Below are 24271 nucleotides of genomic sequence, written 5' to 3'. Positions count from 1 at the left end.
TAACATTATATATGAAATCTCTTTACTTCTACATACACAGTTTTTCCTTGGAAGACTTACTGCATTCTCTTTATGTTTTTTTTTTTTTTTTGGTACTGGGGATCGAACTCGGGACCTTGTGCTTGTGAGGCAGGCAGCAGAACCACTGAACTAAATCCCCGGCCTTCTTCATGTTTTAATAATATATTTTTAGGTTTATTTATCAAACACACTTTAACTTTTATGTTTATTAACCTTTTTCTCTTTTATTTTTCTTTATGTAACTAAGTTAAATGATTATTTTATTTCTGTCTGATTGGTATAATAATTTAAGCCTGTACATTTTCTTTAAGAATTGGTTTGTATTTGTACTAGATTTGTACTGGGCTGCGTTTGCATGTCTTCCAGGAGGTGAAGAAAGAAAGTGTGTTCCGTGCTGCCACCCTCTTAGAGAACCCCCTTCCCCACTTTCCTGCCGTGGCTGGCACTTTCAGCCCTGGAATGCCTCAGGCTGCCTCCTTGTCCTGTTATCTACAGCTCCATGAAAGTTTTCCTCTGATATTCTAAGCTTCTTCACTATTTCCTAAACACAGTATTTTAAAGTTGTTTTTTCCCCCCTGCTTTCCTTTAGCTTGCATTGCTCTTCCTTGGCATACTCATGTTCATGCTTTAAGACTTCAAACATAGTTTGTCTTCTTTCGAAATCCTTCCTTGACACCTCTTCCGGTGGAATTAATCTCTCACCTGTGTGCCCCCATATATTGTCCCATTATTAGTACGTCTTACCTTGTTGCTTCCAGTCTTTATCTTCCTGTCATCAGCAACCCAGTGAGTAATCCATACCAGTGTGTTACCTGCTCAGGATGGAATTCTCACATCCTGGGTTTCTAGGGTTGATAGCCCTCCTTTGATAATCAGCACTCACCTCACCTGGCCTTGTCGATGTTCACCCATCCAGTAAAAAGGTACAATATTCTGATTTGCCTTCAGTTCCTTATCTTGCTTTTGGTCTTGGAGTGACTTAGTCATGTCAAGGCAATGTTTCTGCTCTGGGGCAGTAACTGAAACATCTCTTGATTTACAGCTTTCATACAATGTGGGAAAGACTGTGATCACTAATGGAAGCCCTTCTGCATTGCAGGTGATGCAACGGTGACCATAGCACACAGATACACCCCCAGGGAGAGGCTGAAGACCCAGACTCGGCTGGCAGACATTATTGTGGTCGCTGCAGGTGGGCCTCTGTGATGTTTTGTGGGGGAGATTATCAGCAGAGCGGGTCTTGCCCTGACTGCTAACATATTTGAGAGAATAGCTTCTTGGGAGATATGTTCATAGGGGTGTGTGTCACTTAACCTTTGTCGATCCTGTCTCTTTGCAGTCATCATACTGGTCCATTGTGTCTCTGTCAACATTTGTCCCTTCATTGTGGAAAATGCAGGTAGTTTAGGATGACAGATTAGGCACAGGAAGCTGTTATTTGAGACCAAAAACTAGATAAGGAACTGAAGATATTGTGGCTGTAGGGACAAAGAAATAAAACTTGTAAGTAGTCTTCATGAAAATAGAATGTCCAGTGGGAGGAAGAGACAGACAGCTGCCAGGCATACCCAGGCTGAAGAACCAGGTATGAATTCCACACTCGGAGGGCAAAGTTGCTGGACTGGACCATGTCCAAAGCCCAGGACCTGGGAGGTGTTTCCTCAGGAGGGCATGTGTACTTGGAACTGATGGACTGAGTATGCTTGGTCTACAAGGAAGAAAGGGTGACTTAGAGAAGATACAAAGGACATTTTTCTATAACATAAGGAAAAAAAGCTAAACCCACTGTTAAATTCTAATAAGACCTGTAAGTTACCAGTTCCTGAAACAGTCAGTTCCCTCTCTCCACAATTAGAAAGATGGATAAAATTATAATTGTGTATTAATTCTTCCTGTATTTTAGTGACAAAAATATTTTGTACCCTTTTGAAGATTACTATTTTAATAGATCATATATCACACATGTGAGCAGGTGTGATTGTTGTGAACATGTATTCTTGGGGGAAAGATACCTTCTTTCTTTCCTCTTGATGTCTAGGACCATTGTAGAAAATGTCTGTTTATTGAGCACAGGGTTGGGCATGAAGCATTCTAATTTTTTTTCCAGTTCTGGGATTCTGTTATTCTGTAACAGGGACTATTACTTCATTCAGGAAACACTGAACTCTTGCTGTGAGGTAGGAGCTGTTTTGTGCAGGGATTTGGTAGTCAATATGAATGACAGAATCTCAGCCCCTGAGAAGCCTATGTTTTAGAGGAAGAGGCAAAAAAGAAACCAACAACACAGAGTAGAGATGAGCATGTGACAGAGCTATATGCGTGGGTGCCATTTAGGCAGGTGGATTGGAGGCTCTTCTAGGAGGCGGCCTTTGGAGCAGGGTCCTTACCCTGGCCATTCCGCACTTGCCGGGCAGACCCATGCCCACCCTGCCTTGCCATGTCCCAGAGAAGTGTTACTGTGCCACTGGCTCTTGGCAGGGTTGAGAGATCCAAGGCAGGAGCAGAGAAAAGACAGGCTATTTCTTCTTTCCTCCTTCTCCTCCACACTGCCAACTTCCTCCTGTGTCCATGGCTCTGCTAGTGGACTCCTACAGCTCTGGTTCTTACTGAGCTGCAGGGACACTGCCCTCTCCACCTGCCTCTCAGGCTCAGGGATGGCACAAGCACCTCCTGTTTACAGTTTCCAAGCCCCTCAACAACCCTTGTGTTTCGCTTAACCCTGAATGCGTCCCTGGGACAGTTCCTGCAGGAATTTCTCTTCCTATAATGATCAGAAGTGGATTCTGTGTCCTGTGGGGACATTGCTGGTATAGCATGAAAGGAAGGGATAATATAGGAATGAAAGGTATAGCATGAAAGAATGGCACAAATCCAGGAAGTATCTGGGAGGAGAGCCTTCCAAGCAGAGGGAGAGGCACACACAAAACTCCTGAAGAGGAGCTCAAATTGTGTGTTGTGGAGCATAGAGCTATGAGTTTAGTCAGGAGGGATAAGTGTAGGAAATGCTGTTGGGAGGATAACCAAAGTTGGCTCACGGGGACCCCAAAGGCTGTGAAGAGGACTGTGATGCTCACCACTAGTGGCAGAGAGCAGAGGGACACTTGTGGATCATGTAGGCTCAGACAAGTATGTGCAGGAAAACTGATGCCAGAGAGGTAGGAGTAGAAACAGAGAGCAGACTTATTGCAGTTCATTGAATGGATCCTGGTTTTTCCTTAACTTCTTTTATCTTTGAACACACAAGATAGTTCTACTTTTCACGTCTGCCTTTATTCCTGCCACACAGTATCCCAATACTTCCTGCTTTATCCAAGGCTTGAGTGAGAGCTTTTACTCTTTTGCTTATCAATTAGATGTTACTGTCAATTTCTAGACTTTAAACTTGAATATATGAGCATTTACTAAATATGAAGGGAGGGTAAAGTTCCAGAAGAAATAAAGTTTGATGAGGAAAATACTGATAGTTCACATTAGTTTCAACCAAATTAACTCAATTTCTTGTTTTTATATCTGCCGTTTTCTGGAACCCAGACTGTAACTGTGGCTGGTGCACAAGTAATTTTCGCCTCACAGAGTAAAAACAGAAATGCTCCCTTTCCAGCAGTCATCAGGAAGTAGGTACACCTAATTATAGCTAACAAGTTATATTCAGGTGACAGCAAATGCAGATTTTTGAACCGGATCACCAAAAGTCAGATGTGATTAGAGAGGCAGTGATGGCAAACTTTTCTAGAGCTTTCAATGATAATAAACAGCATGCTGTGGCATGCGTGCTGTAGGGTTGCCATCACTGCAATAGTGTGTTTCAGACCACCACTTAGTAGGTAAAATACCACTGCAGGGCTTGGCGTGTCCTAGGAGATGAGCATCATGTTAACTTCATCTCAGAAACACTTGCTTTCACACACACACAGGGCTTAAAATTGGTGAGTGGAGAAGCATTTTCCATCTCTATCTCTTGACAGAATGAAGTTTTTGTTATATTTTAACAGTGTTGTTTGACACCCTGAGCAACTCCTAAGGAACATGGCTCAGGTACCCTTAGTTCCCATCCATTCTAATATTTGGCAAGCATTTTCTTCTCATGGGGCAAATGCTCAGCACACATCTATACCCATGTTTTGTATTGCTTTCATCACAACAAATGGCAAATGGGTGATTGATGCTCTTGGATGATCCACCGATGTTCTTATATGGCTAAAGATGCCTGCTGTCCAAGTCACGATGCCAACATTGTTCCCATCCTGGAGTTTCTCCCATAACTTCCTTTGTAAAGTCCTAAATCAGCATATGGTATTTAAAAAGGTGAGAGGAAAGAAGAAGAAAAAGAGAATAAAGGGAGGAAAGGAAAAGGAAGCATCACACTTAACAAACTGGGAGCCAGGAGGTATAATGTCCCCTGTGTGTGACTGCGGAGCCTGGTCCTGTGCCACAGCTGTCCCACTAGGGTCCTCTGACCACCTTAAAGCTACAGTCAGAGAGCAGTGATTTTAGATACAGGTATTTTGGCCACAACCCATTCTAGTCCTGGCCAGTGGCATTTTGAGCAAAGACGGTGGGTACAGCTCTGTCCCCTGCCTGAGTTCTGCTGGTGGTGACTGTCTAGATGCAGAGGTGTGCTGGACGTCAGGAGACTGTCCTCAAGTAGCCTTGTCCTCAACTTGGAGAAAGAAGTATTTGGTGAATAGGGAAGAAGACTGAGACTTCATGAGAAGTGACTAAATACTGCTGCATTTCAACTTCATTAATCAGAGCAAACATGAGTTAGTGAAAAAATAGATTCCAAATAAGCAGACAATAGGAACAAAGTCTTACCAAGGTGACCATGTGGTGCAGTGTGGGAAACAAACATGCAATTAGCCATGGGTCCATGGGTCATAGCGATGGTGATAGTGATCTAATGGCAGAGGCAGCTGCAGCAGGGCGGGCCGGGCCATGTCATCACTGGGCGTCAGCATCTATGGAAGCAGCCTGGTCCAGGAGCCAGGAAGAGTGGAAGGAGGAGGATTGCGTGTGTGAGGTGTCAGAAAGATTGATGAGGTTTCCCAGATGACAGTGAAGAATGTGCTGATGCAATCTTGAAATGGGCCTGCAGAAGTAAAAAGGAAAAGGAGAAATCGTTGTGTGAAGATCCTGAGGCGTACATGAATTAGCATATGCTAATAGTAATATCTTCCCTCCAGTTTCTCATGTATTAATATATATATATATAAACTGCATATCACTTACTTTTTAAACATCTCTGCTAAAATAGTGATTTAGACTAAGTTAGAGACTCAGATCTGAACATCAGACCGTGCCCATGCAATTAGAAATAAAAGGCTTCAAGCCTCTACTCAAAGCCACTGGTTGGAATTCAGAGAATGAATTGGGTTCTAGGATACTTTAATGAAATAGGTATGCCATTTAATAGTTGTTTGTAGTTGTCTGTCTCCTGAACTAAATTACAACAGGGATAGGCCTGATTTTTTTTTCTAAGCTTGGTAGATAAATTAAGTTATCGGTTCACAAACTTAATTTGTTCTATGATTCTGGAAAAGATGGCCATGTTTGTGTTTGTATGGGAAAGCTGGCCACAGTCATGTTCGTTATCCAATGCAGAGTTTGCAAACCAAAACAAAATTTTACCAAACGCTTCTGTTTGTGAACCAAATTGTTTGCAGAAAAAAGCATTCATGAACCAAGGTAACACTGTGCTTAGAATAATACCTGGCACATAGTGGCTGCCTAATTACTGTTGCTGCTTTGATTTTGAGATTATAAAAGGAACATGTACTGTCTCAAATCCATACAGACCTAGCTGGTACATTTTAAGGTACTTTTTAAAAGATGGAATCATTATGCTGGTTACTGGTGATTTACATAGTGTAGCTCTATTTAGAGGAGCAACTAATCATTCCTAGTTTGTCACTGTAATTTAGTTAAATCTTAAAAATGAAATATTTATTCATAAAAGAATAATTCATGACATTAAGTGAATGAGTGGACTGATTTGAGTTTGATATTAAAACTGAGAGATTATGAGAAGGGAGAAGAAAGAGGACAGTCACAGGCATTAAGCGCAGGGCTGCATGGAAGGAGTGTTGAGTGGAAGGCCAAATTAGCTTTCCAGAAGGTCAGTGAGGAAGAAGGGGCAACAAGCTTGCATAGGACATCAAGTCTAAAGTTGCACCAGAGATCCTTGGGTCTTCTATCTTGTGCTTCAAAGAAATGGGGGGAGGGAGGTAATATTCCTTATTACCAGGCAGGATAGGCAGATGCTTTGCAGACATGCCCCCCTGGACCAGTTCTTGTCTGAGTGAAGTCTCTGGAACTAAGCTCATCCGGGAGATGAGCTGCCGAGTCATGAGCTGTCCCCTGGCTGGAATCACAGTAGTGAAACTGTGTTTTGTCCACTAAGCCATCTCCTTGAGCACAGTGATCAAGCCTTCGCAGTTGCAATTCTAGTGTCTCTGTTACAACACTTTTAATGATGGACGTTGTAATATAAAACAAGATAAATGGGAAATTCAGTGGAGTAATTTGGAATGTTCATACTTACTCATCATAAAATACAAAGTGACCTACTAACTCCCTGTCGCCATTTCTTCCAAGACGATACCAAATCTCAGACACATTCCCATCAGACATCACCCTGTGTTCTCAAAAAAATTTCCCCTCAGGTGGATTTCTTCCTCCTTGGAGCAGGATTAGCCATGTTCACTGAGAAGTTCCCAGGGTGGGGCAGCCATCTGCCCCACCATCTGCAGCTCCTCCAACTGGGGAGGGAACCTGGCTTGCTTTCAGCCCCTGCAGCCTCCCAAGCGGACGCCAGCACCTTTTGTAGCTTCATTAATGCCATTGTCCCTCCCCTGTCCTGTTTCTCAATCTCCAGTCCTGCCCCTCTAGCTAAACTCTGCATCTCCACTTGGGGTTCCTTCCTTCCTAAAGTTGCCATTTATCACTTTTGTCAAGTGTTTTAACTGGTATAGAGTAGAGTAAATGCACAGGCCATGCAAGGTAAGAACTCCAAGATTTAAATCTCAGCTCCGCCGCTTACTGCCTGGGTAATGTTGGTCAAGTCACCCATTCTCTGAACCTCAGACGCTTCCTTGACACAGCGTGAAGTGTCATGGCCTTTCTTTCTCAGGGGTTGTGACACCAACCTGTACATGGAAGGAGAACAGCTCAGTGTCCAGCATGTTGTCAGTATTCAATAAATAGTTTGTGTCAGTCATTACATGCCCATCCTTCTTAGGCTAACATATATGAAGATTTAAACAATAATTTAAAAATAACAAGCCCATTGATTATTAAGCTACAGCTTGACATAACTAAAGGAATATGCTTCTTGGATCATCTTGATACTAACAACATCAGAGTTAACTGATGATCATAAACATAAACCTAGAAGTGACTTGCACATGAGTCCAACTGTATAAAAACTTTCTTTTTACTTGTGAATTATAATTCTCAGGATGACATTAGTATTTGTTCAGAGCTGTGTATTGTGCTGTGTGCTGGAAAAGTCCTGATTGCCTCTCCTTCTGTGGGCACCTGACTTTGGGAGGGGTTGGGAGGCTGAGGCCCTGCCCCCAGGACCCACTCCCAGCCTCCTGCTCTCTCTCTCCGGCCCCTCTCCCCTCCCAGCTCCTCCCACTGTGAAACACGGAGCCTGAATTGCCAACTAGGAAAACTGCTTGGAATCCATGAGTTTTGTTCCTGTGTGAGAGGGCAGTAGGACTCGTGAATTCCCCCAGCTCAGTCATCCTTCCTCATTGCCAAAGCCCAGAAAACGGCCCCAGAGAGGCACGGAAAACCCGGCTAAAGTAGGACTGAAGGCAATGATTTTATTATGTTGGCTTTCCACTATCCCATACTTAGAGTAATTCAAATATTTAAACAGCTCTTTCACCCTGCACATACTATTTGTATTTTGCAGAGCTGCGCTCTGTACCTGTTTCTTCTTATGACTCCATGTTATTGCATACTATTATTTATTCCTACAGTTCTTGGATATGGGACATTTAGATGGTTCCTAGTTTTCCACTACAATACTATAGTAAATAACTTTGAACATCTTTATAAACACTTAGGATTATTTGCACACAGTACCTAGAATATTTATCATATTGATCTTAAGTCCTTTATTTACTTATTAATGGCCATTCATGTTCTCAAAACAAAATCAACAGTTAAGCCTTGTGTATAACAAAGGTACGTATGAGGTGTGTTATGGAACAGGTTTAGAGCACACAAAGGGAGTGTGTGTGTCATCTGTGCAGTCTATAGACCTGTGACCTTAAAGATCAATACTTGGAATGTCAGGGCCACAGAAGGAGATGCAGCCTATGTCCAAAGGGGAAGGAATTGGGAAGTAGGCAGGATGTGTGGTAGTGAAAGACAAGACTGTAAAGTAAAAGGACTTGGTTTCAGTTTCAATTCAGTGTTACAAAATAACATGTAACACTATGGGTTCGCTTTCAACTCTTGTACAATGGAGGCAGGAGTCCCAGTGTCACAGCTGCTGTTAGAATCCGGTACCTCGCACGGAACCACTGGTCAGTGGAGGCCTTTCCCGTCCTCTGTCTCTGGAGTTGGGACTCTCTCTATGCCTAACATCACATCATGTTAAATGTAAATACGCTAACGTTTATCATCTAGCACCAGAATACTTCTTATGTTGCTGATACTTGAGTGATATAGACGGGAAAAATGCATGCAAACTTTTGCATTTTTCCTTGACTCCCATTAGCCTCAAATAGGCAAAAATAGGCCTCCAAAATTGAGTACCTAAGAATCATCCCAAGGCTTTATTTATTTTTCTTCATTTGCCTAAAACCCTAGTAATTTTTTTCTAAACTTGCTGTATTTGCAGGATTTTTGCAGAGGGGACCATCATCTCCTCCTCCCCAAGAGCTCCCACTCTGGTAGCAGGACGTGCAGCAGAGGTGGGCATTTCCCTTGCAGGTTTGTCATGCTGCACACCTCTGCAGTTCTGATTTTTCATGAGTAAAGCAACCATTCATGCTGATAGTGAAACAACTTTTGCAGTGAAAACATTTAGATCAAAGATCTTTTTTCCTCATGTAGAAAGGCAGATTTCCTTAGAAATGTATAATAGGAGGCTGGGGCATGAGGATCACAAGTTTGAGCCCAGCCTGAGCAGACCCTGCCTCAAAAAAGAAAGAAAGTAAAGAAAGGCAGGGGATGTAGCTAAGCACAGGTTTCCTAGGTTCAATCCCCAGTACTGAAAACAAATGTATTATAAATGGTTAAATGACAGGTTGTTTCATCATAATTCTTCCTGGTTGCTTATGTGGATGTCAGGGGCAGTGAGGGTAAGTCCTTTCAGATGTAGCTCAAGCCCTTGCCTTTCCCTGCTTTATAGCTTTCTATGGCTAAGTCTCCAGCAGGTTATATTATGAAAAACTTACAATATGCATAAAAGTAAGGAAAGAATAATGTTGGCACCTGTATAATCACCACCCAATATTTGTCATGTGTACTGTCAGTCTCTATATGTTGTATATTCCTGCAAATTGCTGTGTTCTTGTTAACATTGTGATTTAGAGCTCTTCCCAGGCCAATGTGGGCAGCACTAGTTGTGTAATATTCGACTAAATGACTCTCCAGTTTCTGTTTATGGATATGCATATTATTTCCAAGTTATTGCTACCATAAATAGTGCTGTAGTTTAGAACTCTGATATATGTTTCCTACCTATATTAATGTTGCCATTACTACATATTAGTCCCTATATTAGGCGCTAAAAAAACAAATTATGTAAAGTATGTTTTCAAAGCTTATCAAGGCCAGAGTCTAGTAGAGGATAAAGATGTATAAATAAGTCTGTGTAATACAGTTTGCTAGTGCATGTTATTGCATGTGTGTGGGTATATAGGTAAATGTTGCCTATAGAGAGAAAAACAGACAGAGCATGTTACCAGAGAGGGAGCAATAGTTACGTTTCACTGAACATGAAGACTAAATGATTAGGCTGGGTCCTGTCTCACAGAATGAACAGAAATTCATGAGGCAAAATAAAAAAGAAGGGGGTTTCTGGCAGCTTCTAACTGTAAAAATGCTATCATATCAGAGAAAACATTAACTCCACAGATACCTGTCTGTAATGAAAGATGAAGCAGAACATTTAAGATAGGTTCAGACAGTATAATAATCAAGAGATTTGGATTTTATATAGTAGGAGCATGGGCAGCCTTATGTAGCTGTGAACAGAGGAACAACAGGTTGATTTAAGTTTTTAAAAGGTCTCTGGGCCAGGATGAAACTGGAAGTAGTATTGATATGGTTCTGAAGTTATACAGTAATGGGTGGAAGAGAGGAGAAATGAGAAGTAGACTTAAAGACATACTGGCTTTGGAGCCTGGGCATATGGTGTTACCGTTCACAGAAAAGAATACATAAAATGGAAGTGAAGAATGGGAGAGGTAAAGATGAGTAGATTGGAAAAGATGCTGAGTTCAATTTGAGCTTGTTAAGTTTAAGACACTTGTGGTGTATTTTAGAGGAAAAGGCCAGTAGCTGGCTGTGAATTTGGGTTTGGTAGTGAGCACTAATCTGGAGTGATAGGTTTGAAGCGTCTAGCCTTGGTGGTAGGGGGCCAGAGGCATGGATAAAGCCATCTGGAGTAGGTTTGTTTGTATTTGTAGGTTGAACAGTCCTGTCCTGTTGTGTGTGAAGTGTGCTAGTTGATATGGTTAGCTCCAGACATTGCCTTCTTGCCTCTGTGCATAGCCAGTGCCAACAAAGGATGGCCCTTTCTTGCTTCAGCATTGACTTTGATTGATGGTGTAAGGAAAAAATGATAACTTCCTGAAATGATAACTTCTTTTGCCTCATGCCTGTCGTTCTCTCACAACCCCAGCTTTTATCATCTCTGAGTGTATTGTATATGTAATATGAGAAAATATTTGATAAACCAAAATATACCACATGATAGAGACAAATTCAGGTCCTACAAATGAAATGATTGACTTAACTTTCTAAATGCCGAAGCCTTTCCTTGGATAAATGTTAGTGTTGTTAACATGGTCTTAACAGCCTTTGTCTTCTGTTCCCATTGCATTTCCAGTGTGCATGGTGGACATGTCATGGCCAAGCATTGTCAGCTGTTCCACAGGATGTGGCCTGGCCAAGTTTTCCAAGTACCAGCGTCCTCCCTCCATTCTCACAGCCCAGTGTGTCTCCATTGTGGTTTTAGTTGCCACAGAGTTTGGTTTTTAGTAATCATATATTTCTCATACCTGTTATTTCATTATTTAAATGCTTTATAAAGTGAGAAGAAATTATTTTTTAAAATCTTTATTGTTTGTCTCATTTCTGGGCCTGTGTTGACTAAGTTTTGTTTGAACATTAGTTAACTCATTACTTTTCTTTAAAAACTAGTTCTATGTCTGTGGATGAACTCCCTAACTTTAACCAGCCATCTGCCTGTTCCCTGTGGGCTGTTTATTCTTCCACACCTGTGCTGTCCACTCAACAGCCTGGAGGCTCTGATCGGGTCCTTCATAACACATCAAGGCCTGGACGCTAGTATGGTTGGAAAGTTCCCTCCCCTCCTGCTAGTAAATGATTATCTCTGTGTCAAAACAAGATAAATTCTGGAGTGTCTATATCTAATAAAGAATGGTGCCTACAGCCATTCTGTTTTTCTTAGTGTATCAGTAGATGATTGGACACCTACTTTAAGGTCTCTGTGTCCTTTTCAGATAGTATCTCTTGAGTACTATCACTCCAATAAGTGACTCACTCTACTATGTGAGACTCACTGAAGAGGAGATTAAAGGCATATTTTTCATCACATTTTAGTGGACTTATGTCTTTGTAGGTTTACTAATTTTTTAATAGTCTTACTTTGTAGGAGGCTATATCCAGTTGCAGTTTATGATTGTAAAAAGGTACTTAACCTTCCTGTAAGGCATAAACTATGCCTCAGTATTACATAAAATATAAATATGTCATGACAAGGTAAATATGCGAGAACATGAGCACCAGGAAAGTCCTTTCCTAGGGATCACATTTTTAATCTTGAAGTATAATAAAAAAATAAAATAGGAGAAGGAAAATAGAAACACAAAGGAGCTGGAAAGGGTAGAGCTAGTAGGAAAGACAGGGGTAGGGTCAAGTGGCTCCTGCCATCTTGGACTTCCAGCAGTTGGGGTCAATCTTAGGTATCTCTTCATTTCTTAACCCAGCAAAGAATGTTGTTCTCAGGCTTGACACCTCACTGTTGAATTAGCGAATATCCTCTTTAGAAGTCAGATGCTTATCTTGGCTTTAGGCCTTTCTCCCAGAAGGTGAGGAGGGTTTTCTGCAGGTAGATGATCTCTTAATTGGACTCATTCAGCCTTAGCTTCTCTTTGCACCTCATCTGGATCTGTCCTCGCTTTGTGAAGGCTTAATATGGCATTACACCAGCTCCTGTGACTCAGAGCTTACGCTGCAGAGTTTAGAGGTAAGGCAGGGAGGAGAAAGAGAAACAACTGAGAAGCGATGACTGCCTGCAGTGAAAGAACTAGAGAGTACTATTGGTTTACTTTCTGATGTAGTAGGAACTGAGCCGTCTGAGGGTGGAGTCGTTGTCGCTGTGGTGTGTTCTGCTTCCAGACGTGTGTTGCCTGGGCAAAAGTCAAATGATTTTATTCAATCTGCTGTCAGTCAATCTTTAGTTGTAGCTTTGTAACAGCAGCATTCACAGATCTGACTAAAATCCAGGAAGATTGAAAATTAAAAATAATTCAGGGATCAAAATGTTACATCCATGCTTGCATAACAGATGGAACAGAGGCACTGTGGAGAGCTGGCTGTCACCTGCTACCTGCTTCAGTGGCACCAGTCCTGATGGAGGGCACTGAGCAGGAAGGACTCACTGTCTGGCACATGTCTATGGTGACTTCTTGAGCAGCTTTCCACGACAGTCTGTTCTTTATATCCATTTATACAGTCATAGCAAGATTCCTGCCTCATGCCTTCATCTTTCATCTAAGTGCCTTTCCCCCAAATTTATTTCTGGTTTGATTAGTTAAAATGTCTTCACTTTGTTACAAAACCCGAGAGTCAATGGGTACAATATACAAGTGTGGGCCTTGCCACTGTGGGCAGAACAAATTCAAATACATAGCTTTTGTCTGAGCAGGCAGACCACAGAGAATTCATTCTTAGTAGTTTATTGATAGGTGCCCTATAGATCAAGATAATAATATCAAAGATGAGATATTGCATTGTTTTAAAAAGGCAGGTACATTGCAATAATGTTTCTATTGAATTTCTGTAGTGTGTTTCATAACTCAAAGTTACATTTATTTTGAAGATAACCAGGAAAATTCCTTGTCTCTGCAAAATGCAAACATACATGTACACCCAAAGACACATTGTAATATATATCTCTCCTAGGGTAGTAGGTTAAGATATTCCTAAAAATAATGTGGAATGCCAAATCAGAATGAGTGAGAATTCCTCTGTGTGCTCTACTCACATTGTTTTAGGTCACTAAGATCACACTCAAATTTACCTCTTTTGAATAAAAAAACACGTGAAGGGCTTCACCCTACACCACTTCATGATATATTTTATGCTCCATGTAGGCATCTGGTATATTTTTATTACAGTGCATTTCAATTTTTTTCAGTCTTCCCCACAGCAAATCCCAAATTCCCTGAGCCCAGGTGCTCTGTCAGCTGTATCTGTACCCAAATGAGAGGGTACAATCTCCTTCTACTCCTTTAGGCTGCCTGGAAAGAGACAGTTATGGTAGAAGTCAACCATAAAGATCCGTGATGTATTTCAGGGACAGCCTGGAAGCTCTCTTAGGTCCACTTTTGTTTATTTTTAAAAAAGAAACATTTGATTTATTTTGGCGTTTTATTTTTAATCAGCATTTTTACCTCAAAAATTATTCCTTTGATTTACATGATTTTATCTGAGGCCTGTTCAGAGTTCCTTTCTCTGCATGTCTGTAGTGTTTCCTCATGAGCGTGATGAACATAGTACCCTCATGTTTTGTTTGGCCTTTGCATCACAAAGTATATTTCATTAATTCTCCCAAAACAATGCTTTGGGCAAGGTAACAGAGTTACCCATTAAATCCTCACAAGTATGGACAGGTTTTTTTTGGTTTTGTTTTTGTTTTTTTTTAAAAAAAATTCCCATTCTTTCTTGACTTTGGCTTCTAAAATGAATTTACGTGTGGCAATCTACTCTGCACGATATGGCCCCAAACACTGTAACATAGTATTGTTTTTATGCTTTATATAACCAAAATTAGAAATAACACCAGATATAGCGGAACAATCCTCTTGTTACTATTTTTCCAGCTATCATTATGTGATTCTTATGTGTTAGCAGTTGGACCTGTGGGAAAAAATACCAACCCCTTTTGTGGGGGCTGAGGTCTTGCAGGAAAATTGAGATCATCTTCATATTCATCTCCACATGGTTTCAGATCTGCTGAGATATGTGGTAAAATTCTCAGACCAGAAAGATGGACTGGTGGTACAGGTAGAACCTTCTCCTTTCTTTGCAGAAAGGGGGTCAGAGTGCTCCTTCATCTGCATGTGTTGGGGGTAAGGAAGAGATCAAGCCAAAGACTGGTAGTGGATACCAAAGACGCTCAGGCGAGTTGCTGCAGATTTGTACCAGCCTTCTGAGCTAGGCTGTAGTGTGATTTTGAGGAACATAGGAGTCTGCAAAAGCAGTGTTACCCACTGTGAACTTGGCAGTTTCCCAATACTTAACACTTTTTCTGATGAGATCAATGATGATGTTAATGAAGACATCTTTTTATATTGCATAGTGACAGAAAACAACTTGTGGAAGTTCTGTATAACCTGGTGAAGTGATATTTTTCCAAGTATGCAATGCATGGTGTCATTAAATCCATTCAAAATACAAGGTAGATCAATGACTTTTTTTTTTTGGTACCGGGGATTGAACTCGGGTCCTTGCGCTTGCGAAGCAGGCACCGGAACCACTGAGCTAAATCCCCGGCAATAACTTTTAATATTACCCAAGATAAGAAATTTAGGAAATCACCAGTTGTCAAGTTTTAGTACTAGAGTACCCTGAATTATTATAAAATATTATTAAAATGTCACTTCCCCAGCAAATATGGTCAGTTATCACAAGATGTTCTCTCATGTTAACCCTTTCAGCACGTTTTCTCCATAGCGCACAAGATCATGTATGTTTTGGGATGAGGTCCTATTACCCCTGTAGAATAGCCTCTAGCCAGCCTGCCTTTCTAACCAAGATACACTGGATCCCTCCTGGGAGAGCTGCATGGAATTTTCTTGCAGAATGGAAAGAAAGGCCTCTTCCTCGTGGTGCCCTCCCTCAGAAGGACACTGACACAGTGCAGAAGTTTTAGGGAACTCAGTTCAGAATCCTTACTTATGATTTCTTCTCTGTGACTCCCGTGGACTCTGTGGGAGCCTGGAATAGCCACCAACAGGAGTGATGAACACTACACCTTCCCAGGCTCACTTCTCCTTAGTGACAGATATCATATGGGCCGAGCCAATCATAGGGACTCCACTGGGCCATCCCTCCAGGTCACTGGCCAAACCCAGTCATGGTTTTCATGTGAGTTCAGTGTAATGTAATCCTTGCTGTTTCTGATATTTTCAGTAAAATCTCATGAATAGAGAATATGCCTGAAATAGAATGTGATCTCTTAAAATGAGCCAGCCTTTCTTTCCTCTCAGGTGCATGTGGGAATGAAACATCGCTTCATATCATTCGGGGTTGTGTTCAGATGTCGGCTTCATCTCCAGCTCTGCCCTCAGCTTGCGTGCTAGACTATAGCCACCCCAGCTCTTCTGTTCTGTAAGGCTTTCAGGTTGATTGGAAGTCCGTGTTTTTTGTGTTGTGTGTGACTCCTCTATGTGAAAAAGCTTTTCTTTTTTTATTCTTGAAAAGTTTCTTTTTTATTTAGAAATTTTATTTTAATTTATTTTAGCCCATATTTTCACTTTTTTTCTTGCCTCTTCCTTTTTTTCTCCCTCCCTCTTCCCTTGTTCCCCTTCCCATTTGAACACTTCCTTCCCATTTCCCAGCATCCATTATACATTTCAGTCCTTATTTCCACTTTCAGCTTCTCACACCAGAGAAACAATGCGGTATTTAAACATGTGTGTCTGATTTATTTCACTTAAGAGTATGGTCTCAGGGTCCATCCATTTAGCTATAAATGTCTGAAGCTCATCCTTCCGAAAAGCTTTTCTCACTACATTCTCCTGATATCCTTCAAGACTCTCCAGAGAACCAGTGTATGCCTCTGGAAAACATCCCTTCATTGCCACAAGCTGGCCTCTATGTCCTTCCATGAATCCTTTCCTGGGTGATATAACTGTTTCCTGGGCATTTCCGCATCACAGTCCTGTACCCTGTTATAACTAACATACCTCTTCTGTGACAGTAGCTCCTAAACAGATCATAGATTTTTTTAAAATTTCCAGCATCAAGACAGAGTTTTGCATAGTAAAATAAGGTTTTACAAAATAAGTGCTTGTAAAATGGATAAGTAGGAAGACGTATATTACATGTTGGGAAAAGCTAGTGAATAGTTTATAAAATATTTATATTTGGAGTGTTTTCATGGGTTACATATTCACAACTCTAATCTTACATATGATTTCCAGAGAATCATAGGATTTTTCTTGGCTTATACAGTTAGTAGTGGTATGCCTAGAATTAGGACTGGAAATTTCTGATAGTTGGTTCAGTTCTTTTGATGTTTAAAATTTTGTTGTGGCTTTTTATTGGTCTTGTGTTTTTAGACTTTGATTTTGGTTGATTATTAATGGTTTAGCCAGTGCTAGGGAGGAAAACATATTTCTTAGTATAACTGAGATATTTGGAAGAAGCTATTAAGTTCTCATACTGTTCAGCTACCACAGTCCATGGTATCTGCACTCATGGTCCTTTACCAGCCTATAGTAAATGCTCAAATAGTTTCTTTGAAATATATCTATATTTCAATATTCTATAATTCAATATTTCAATATATCAGTATTTCTTTTAATATATCTAAAACATAGTAAGAGATGCATAGTAATTGCACTTAAAATTTGTACTAGATAAAATTTTAAAGCAAGATGAAGAAAGCAAGAAAGAACATTTTAAATAATACAAGCTGTATTACCTGACTATTAGAGTATACTGGTAAGTTAACATAAGATGGGAAATACAAATATACTCACCCTTCACACAGTGACAGTTACTGCAAGTTGCTTCCAATACAAGTGTTATGCTTCATTGTGGGAAAGTGTAGAAATGAAAGATATGATTTACTTTTCATTCAACATGGTCCCTAAATCTGAGCCAGCTACAACATCTGACATGAAGCAGGGGAACAAATCTGATCAGGGAGGAAACTGCCATGTTGGGTTCTCTGAGAGAGGGAGTATGTTCTCTGACCTGGTACCATCATGAGCAGCTTTCATAGACTTTAAAACCTACCATCCCACTGAGTGTGTTTCTAGTCTATGTCTGAATAAATAATACTTCTCCATGTGTCATATATATGTCATATATGCTGAGTATACTAGGTAGTAGACAACATGGAACATTTTATGTAAAGAAATTGTTTGTTTGGTTGCCTGGTTGGTAATGATGAATAGAGCACATGTTAAAACATACCCTACCCCATCTGTTACAAACTCAGGCATTAGGGGAAAAGTTTTTTAAATAATAAACATTGTTTTAGAAGACAGCTAGAAATAGAAGAACAAGCTATACTTAAAACAAGGAGAATGAAGGAAATAATAAAGATTATAACAGAGATTTGTGAAAAACAAAATAGAAACAAAAGAGATTATATGTATAGTCTTTATAATTTGGTTTTATTTAAAACCAAAAATTGGGGTTTTTTGAAAGACCAATTAATTTTCAAAATTTTACTTATATCGACCAAGAAAAAAGAGATAAGCATTAAATTAGTAGTGAAAGAGGGGATATCACTACTACATTTATAGAAATAAAAATAATTATAAGGAAATGCTAAAATGGACATAATTGTAGAGAGACACAAATTGTCAAAATTAATCAAGAAGAAATAGAAAACCTGAGTAGACTTATAACAAAGACATGGAATTAGTCATTTAAAAACTTTCTTTTTTTTTAAAAATTAAATTCTTTTATTGGTACATTGTAGGTATACAACACAATTACATTTCTTATTGGGAATTGTACCTTTACATAATGCATCTTGGTTCTTATTTTTTCCCCATTCCTAGCCCTCCCTTCACACCCTCCACCCTTCCCTATTTACAAAGACTTTATTTCCATTTTTTTCTATTTCTCATCATTTTTCCTTTCCAAAGGGGTAGGGGTAGTGGGAGGGGCAGGGGAAGGGAAAGGAAAAATGATAAAAACTTTCAAAAAGAAAAACCCAGGTCGAAATGGCTTCGCTGATGAATTCTCCCATATTTAAAAAAACCTATTTTTAGTACATGTTTACAGTACATAATAATGATCACATTCCTGGTGGGGAGTTGGTACATGTGCACAACATATCCTACTACTTTTTAAAATTCCTTTTCCCTCCCTTCCTTTCCCCTGTCTCCAACTGTTGGTATCCCTTCTCATTTGAGAAAGATCTTTCTTCCCATTTCCTGTTATCTATCTTTTATTTTACTCTTTATTTATATTTTGGGTTACTCATGTAAAAGAAACCACATGACATTTAAGCTTGTGGGTCTTATTTATTTCACTTAACATTATGTTCTCAAGGTTCATCCATTTCTCTAGAAATGACTCAAATTTATCCCCTTTTATAGTAGAGAAGTACTCCATTGTATATAAATAGCATTTTCTTTATTCATTCATCTGTTGATGGACATATAGGCTGCTTCCAAGATTTAGCTATTAGGAATTGTGCTGCTAAAAACATGGATATGCACATATTGTAATATGATGTCTTTAATTTTTGGGAAGACAGCTAGAAGGGGAACCATTGAGTCAAATGGAATTGGTATTTTCAGTTTTTTGAGGAGTCTCTATACTGATTTCCATGGTGGTTGCACTAGTTTACATTCCCATCAACACTGTAGAAGGGTTCCTTTTTCCCACATCCCCATTAGCATTAGTTATTTGATTTCTTGATGATGGCCATTCTTTTTGGGGTAAGATGGAATCTCAACATCTCTGACTAGTAGAGAAATACAAATCTGCCATATTTAAAAAACAAATTAATATCACTTTTTCAGCCTTCCAAAAATAAAAGGGATAGGAGCATTTCCCTAGTTGTTCTATGAGACCAGCATTACACTAAAACCAAAACCAGACAAAAGCATCACACAGACATCAACAGCAGCAACAACACTGCAGACCAAAGAGCTTATAAAGCATGGATCCCCATATCATCAACAAAATATGAGCACATTGACTCCAGCAACAGGTGAAAAGTATATACTATACAATGACCTTCTGCACTGTGCCCTGGGAATGTAGTGTTGCTTTAATCTACAAAACCAGTTAATGTAATAGTGTTAGAATATAATAACAGAATAAAAGACAAAAGCTATATGATCATCTCATAATATATATAATATCTATACACAAAATCCAGCATTTTATGGGCATGGTGATGCACACCTATAATTCCAGCACTCAGGAGACTGAGGCAGGAGATTCATCTCGAGTTCAAGGCTCGCCTGAGCTACATAGTGAGTTTAAGGCCAGCCTGGGCTACATAGTTTAAAACCCTGTCTCAAAACACCAAAAAAAAAAAAAAAGAAAAAGAAAAAAAAAAGGGAAAGAAGAAAAAAGAAAAAAAATCTGACATTCTTCTAAGTTAAAAACTCACAACAAACTAGGTTTAGGAGGGAACTTTCTTAATATAATAAACATCACTGAAAAGCCCACAGCTACAATCATGTTTATTAGTAAAAGACAACCATCTCTTCTAAAATCAAGAACAAGACAAGCTTGTTCATTCCTACTACTAATATGCAATATTGGATGAAAGTTTTTACATACAACAAAATGTAGTAAATGGCATCCAGATTGAAAAGGAAGAAATACAACCATGTCTATGTACATGCATTATGACCTTAAATACAGAAAATCCTAAAGAATCCACTAAAACTAGGAACTAGAAGTAGGAAAATGAGTCTAGCAATATTTCAAAATAAAAGATATGATTCATAAAAATCAGTTGTATTCCTACATATAAGCAGTAAATAATTTAAAACTGAAGTTAGGGAAACAATTGTAAAGAGAACAACACACTCCATATTAATTTTAACCAAAAAGCAAAAAAGGAAAGAAAAGCTTCAATAATTAAAAAACAGCAAAATAGTGTAAGTGAATTAAAGAAACTCTATTAAAAGCCATTCCATATTCATTAATTTTCATATTATTTTAAGAATAGATTTAGGGGCTAGGGACATAGCTCAGAAGAAGACATGCTTAGTGTTCACAGAGTCCTGGGTTCAATCACATCCACCACCAAAAATTAGAGAAAAAGAAAAGGACAAAGAGGGGGAAGGAGGAGGAGCAGAAGTGTAGATTGTAAATTTCTACAAAAAAACTCCTGCACTTATAATAAGAATTGCATTGAATCTGTGGATAATTTGAGGAGTATTGCCCCATCTTAATCAGTTTTCTGTCACTATAACAAAACACCTGAGATAAACGTGGTTGAGGATCTAAAATGTTCTAGAAAAGTCTCCTGTGTTCAGACCTGGGGCTTTTGGAAGGTGATAAGAGCATGGGGTGCTATACTTATCAGTGGATTCATCCATTGATGAGTTTATAGCTGAATTTGCAGTTAGGAGGTGGGGCCTGGTCAGAAGAGATGAGTCACTGGGATGTGACCTGTAAGAGTGCATTTTTATCCCCAGCTCCTCCCTTCTCTGTCTGCTTCCTGGCTGCTATGGGCTGAGCAGCTTTCCTCTGCCATGCCTTTTTGCCACACCATTTCTGTCTTGGAGTATCAGCCATCGACTGAATCCTCTGAAAATTATGAGCCAGAAGAGACCTCTCCTTTTTAAAGTTGCAGGTGCTAGGTATTTTGTCCTAGCAACAAGAAAGTGACAAATAAAATGTTTAAAAAGAAAAAGTTTATTTTGATTCACAGTTTTGATTTAGAAGACAGACTTGAAGGCAAAGATAAGATGGTGTTTGCTTGAACACAGTGTACCTTTAAAGCTCAAAGTAATCAATTGATAAAATATCAGACCCAATGAAAATTCAGCAAGGTTGCTGAACATACCAACATAAAGGTACATATTATCCACAGATATCAGTTACATAATATTAGTAAAAACCTACCTTACTCACAGCAGTAACAAAAATATAAAATTCCAGGGAAAAATATGTGTAGAAATAATATATGCAAAACTATATAATTAAGGGGCAATTCTGAATAAATGGAGATCTAATCTATATTCTAACATGGAAGAATATATTCACATAATGATGTTAATTATTCCCAAATTAACCTATAAATTTAATACATCAAAGTCATGATTTTGAAAATACTGATAAACTTCATTCTTAAAAGAAGGTAACAGAAATAATAAGGCTACATATCATGATTTGTTTGAAATATTTCAGGATTATGTCTGGTCACTTGCAATTATTATTATTTCCCAGTTTGCTCTCAGAATTGTCTCATTTGGGGCCATATAAATATATAATGACCTTATTTATAAGAATAAAGTACAACTGAGGAAAAAGTAAAAAGTAGTTGCTTCTTTGTTTTTACTTGTGCCTCTCAGCTTTTGTACTTGCTAGCTGTGTGACTTAATTATTCAACTTAGATTACTTAAGCTCATTTCTAGATGAGCTCAGTTTCCTCATCTCAAGGGTAGGGATGGAAAAGTGTACATTATATGTTGATCTAACTTTAATAGATATACATGTAAAGCAATTAGAACACTGACTAAAGCAATATAGGTATGCAGCAAGTGTCAGTTATCATGAATAGGAGTGCTTTATCATATATCAAGTTATAAAGTACCAGTAATTAAAAAGTATGTATGGGTGCAAGAAAATACAGATACAGCAGGGGAAGGAAATGGGAAAGCAAGAAACATGCAGTGTAGGAACCAGCCTATGAGTTTATCCGGGCCTGGAGGGGACAAATGAGGATCAAAGACAAAAGATACAAAAATAATTTGCAAGAGGAGGGCCATGGGACTTCTGTCTCTAGTGGACAAAGAGCCCCAAACTGACAGTGCTCCTCACTTTTATGAGACTCGCACAAAGAAGAAGCAAGCAAGCATATGATTCAAGGTTCAGACAAAGATCATCCAGTTCTCATAATTTACAGACTGTACCTGAATGTGTATTTTCTTTAATCAGACTTCAGCTGTAGTTGACCTTCTCCTTGAAACTGGCTGGCACTGGCATGCTAATGTGCAGTCCAAAGGAGTAACAGCTTGCTATCCTCCCTCATGTCTCAAGGAGAGGCCAACCAAGGCCTCAGTCTTTATACCTGGTTTCCTTTAATACATACATGTGAATCTTTGTACAGGACAGGTCCATTAAACACTGGGGAAAAGAACAACTTAATCATGTTGACATTTAACTTCACACTTGGAAAAAAAACATTTACCATCAAACCTTGGATTATGAGTAAGTTGGTCTACAAGTTTTCTGCAAGATGAGCAGACATTTCTAAGAAATTTTAACTGATAAATGAGTGATGTCTTGTAATACACGTAATATGTGATGCTGAATGTCACATGATCACAACTGAGCCAGTGGTTCCTCTCTCACCTCTCTCTTTCCTCCCTCTCTCTCCTTCCCTCTCTCCCCCTCTGCCTCTCTCCCTCTTTTTCTTTCTCCTCACTGCTTTGATATACAAATGTTTTGAATTGAGAGCAGAACAAATTATTCTGGCAAACTAAGGTTTTACTGTAATTAAATTTCCATCTTGCACCATACATAAAAATTAATTCCTGATGGAAAAATTAGCATATAAAAAATAAAATCATTGGATAATTATTCTCATGAATTTAGAGCAAGCTTTCTTAGAAGAAAATACACAGACATACAAGTAAAAATCAAGAGAAAAACTACACACAAACATTGGGAGGAAATATTTGCATCATAACTAAAGAATTAGTATTCAATATATATAAATGCATTTTTAAAAACATGACTGACTTTATAAAATCTAATTTTCAAAAATGATCATCTATAGAAAAGGATTATTTTTCTTATCAAATGTAATTTCACTTTATGATAATGTTATGAGCACATTTTAGAAGGCTTTTGTGGGAGTACAGCCCACACACTTATGGTCCAACTCTCTAAATAATTATCACTGGACAAAATGGATACCCTCAGACATATGTACAGATCTGCATAGAAAAGTGCACGTGTGCTTCAATTTATCTTCCTTTTCTAGTACGGTAGGAAATAGCATACCCTTCCTTTGCCAGAAGCAGCACTTGTACTATGGCAGCTGCTTGCTACTCCTATTATATAGTAAAGCAGTGAGGGGAAGGGCAGGGACAGGAAATGGGGGTGAATTAGGGGAGGGTGGGGAGTTGTCAACTTGGGCAGGAGATGAAGAGCACAAAGGAAGGTCTCTGTTGTCACAGACATGCACAGGCTCTGTAAGCTAGGACACAGGAGACATCTCAGTTTATGACCCCCAAGCCCAAAAATGTCACCTCCTTTTCTGTTCCCTCTAATACAGTACTTCTGGATTCCTCCTAAACAAGAATGCAGAAAGAGCATGGAAAATTGCTCACTGAAAGGAAACCTCTGAAGAAAAGTAAGGGAGGGAATGTAGAAATTAAGAAGTTATACAGAGCACTAAATTATAATTAATTACATTTTCCTATCTTTATAGTAATATAAAACAGTCACTTTCAGAACTGGTTCAGGTTACTTAAATACCACATATATTTTTAGTGTTTGGAAGTTACTTATAAATAAGTGTATGAAATGAAGCTATTAATATTTCCTTCAGTAACTGTGTGCTAGGAAGACCAACCCAAGCAGAAATTAGGGAAGAGCTGCAGTGTGCAGAGATGACAAACAGCTGACCCCATGCACATGGATGGATTCTTAGCTATAGGAAATCCAAGGGAAATAAGAGAGTGGAAAAAGAGAAGGATGACAAGCAGTATGCATTTAGTTATCAATCACTTTTGCTGCTGTTCAGCTCCTGCACTCTCTGATGTCATTGTGTTAAGTCATCTCTAAGCAACTTCATGGTGACCTCATAAGGTCTTTGTGGAGTGTGTCGAGTTGTGCAATGGCCAAATCAAGAGCTGTTTAGCTACAG

General features: G+C 39.2%; 1 protein-coding gene across 6 annotated transcripts in view; it reads left to right on the top strand.

Annotated features, from left to right (window-relative positions):
• The window catches only part of Mthfd2l (methylenetetrahydrofolate dehydrogenase (NADP+ dependent) 2 like), a 103597-nt gene that overhangs the window by 40259 nt on the left and 39067 nt on the right, over positions 1–24271 (top strand). For all 6 annotated transcript variants that reach the window (XM_087186003.1, XM_021254934.2, XM_013069710.3 and 3 more), the window contains one exon: positions 1121–1213. In XM_087186003.1, coding sequence (XP_087042129.1) covers positions 1121–1213 — 93 coding nt within the window. The remainder of the gene's footprint in view (positions 1–1120; positions 1214–24271) is intronic.

Source organism: Heterocephalus glaber, unplaced genomic scaffold (assembly GCF_053883595.1).
Source record: "Heterocephalus glaber isolate CG9 unplaced genomic scaffold, H.glaber_assembly_v1.0 deba00001504, whole genome shotgun sequence".
Taxonomy (NCBI): Eukaryota; Metazoa; Chordata; class Mammalia; order Rodentia; family Bathyergidae; genus Heterocephalus; species Heterocephalus glaber.
The sequence above is the reverse complement of the archived record's forward strand: the minus strand, read 5'-3'. Positions and strand labels throughout refer to the sequence as shown.